Genomic DNA, 1,540 nt, shown 5'->3' with positions numbered 1-1,540 from the left:
CAGGACCTGCAGCTCTGCCGAGAGGCTGGCGGCTGGGACGTGGTCAGTGCCGTGGCTGAGTTCTGGTGCAGCCGTGTGGAGTGGAGCCCTGAGGAGGAGAAGTACCACCTGAGGGGTAAGGCGCCTGGGTGGCCCTGGGGCAGGGTGGGTGGTGACAGGTGGGAGGGGGGCTGGCAGGCACCTGATGTGCCCCAGCTGCACGCTGCCTGCTGTATTAGGGCAGGCCCCTGAGCCCTGCACTGAGCCCCGCCTTGAACTCATGCTCCCAGGAGTCATGCCTCCCGACGAGTACCACTCCGGGGTCAACAACTCTGTGTACACCAACATCTTGGTTCAGAACAGGTCAGACCTGCCCCAGCCCCACCCCACCAGGCAGTGCCCAGCTGGGAGCCCTGAGCTGCAGCCTCCTTCCCCACCCCCAGCCTGCACTTTGCCGCCGCCCTGGCCCAGGAGCTGGGCCTGCCGGTCCCCAACCAGTGGCTGGAGGTAGCTGACAAAATCAAGGTGCCCTTTGACCCGGAACAGAACTTCCACCCCGAGTTTGATGGATATGAGCTTGGTGAGTGGTCTCTGAGCGCCTGCAGGCCCTCTCCCTGCAAGGCCTCCCCATCAGCAGTCCCCTCCCCCAGGAGAAGAGGTGAAGCAGGCAGATGTCGTGCTCCTGGGACACCCTGTCCCCTTCCCCCTGAGCCCTGATGTCCGCAGGAAAAACCTAGAGATTTACGAGGCTGTGACATCTCCCCGGGGCCCTGCCATGACTTGGGTGAGGAGCCTGGGGTGGGCGGTGAGCCTGCCCTCGGGCCTTGGTCTTCCCTCCCCACACAGGGAGCCTCATCAGCTTGTCTTCTGACCCCTGACCCCAGAGCATGTTCGCTGTGGGCTGGATGGAGCTGAAGGACCCAGCGAGAGCGCGGAGCCTCCTGGACAGGAGCTTTGCCAATGCCACTGAGCCCTTCAAGGTCAGCCGGACGGCCGTGACCCACACACTAACCACACCTGCCTCCTGCTGGGCCTTGGCATGGTGGCAGTAAACCCCAGCCAAGCCCCAGGGTCGCAGCCTGGCACGTCCTGCCTGACTGTGGGCTGGCATCCTGTCGGTGACTGCCCTGTCCCCTGCAGGTGTGGACGGAGAATGCGGATGGGTCAGGGACTGTGAACTTCCTGACGGGCATGGGGGGCTTCTTGCAGGCTGTGCTCTTCGGGTGCACTGGGTTCAGGTGAGTGCAGTGGCCGGCGGAGGGCATCTCCTGCCCCTACCCTCCTCACAAAACTCTCCCCCCATAGGATCACCAAGGCGGGCATAACCTTTGACCCCATGTGCCCAGCCGGGCTCTCTGGAGTGTGTGTCTCTGGCGTCTGCTACCAGGGGAACAAGCTCAACTTCTCCTTCTCCGAGGACTCTGTGACAGTTGAGGTCACAGCCCGGGCAGGGCCCTCTGCCCCACCACTGGAGGTCGAGCTGTGGCCATCACAGTCTCGGCTGCCCCCGCCACCGGGGATGCGGCTCCCCCCCCCGAACTGCATGACGAACCCCGGGACC

General features: G+C 64.5%; 1 protein-coding gene across 1 annotated transcript in view; it reads left to right on the top strand.

The window, feature by feature from the left end:
• PGGHG (protein-glucosylgalactosylhydroxylysine glucosidase) overlaps positions 1-1,540 on the top strand; it is a 7,972-nt gene that overhangs the window by 4,292 nt on the left and 2,140 nt on the right. The window contains exons 7-13 of the mRNA XM_027766678.1: positions 4-115; positions 270-342; positions 423-559; positions 630-763; positions 864-959; positions 1,120-1,217; positions 1,285-1,496. Of these exons, the coding sequence (XP_027622479.1) occupies positions 4-115; positions 270-342; positions 423-559; positions 630-763; positions 864-959; positions 1,120-1,217; positions 1,285-1,496 (862 nt within the window). The remainder of the gene's footprint in view (positions 1-3; positions 116-269; positions 343-422; positions 560-629; positions 764-863; positions 960-1,119; positions 1,218-1,284; positions 1,497-1,540) is intronic.

Source organism: Tupaia chinensis, unplaced genomic scaffold, assembly GCF_000334495.1.
Source record: "Tupaia chinensis unplaced genomic scaffold, TupChi_1.0 Scaffold143624_1, whole genome shotgun sequence".
Classification (NCBI taxonomy): Eukaryota; Metazoa; Chordata; class Mammalia; order Scandentia; family Tupaiidae; genus Tupaia; species Tupaia belangeri.
Note: the sequence above shows the minus strand (reverse complement) of the source record. Positions and strands in the feature narration are given on the sequence as shown.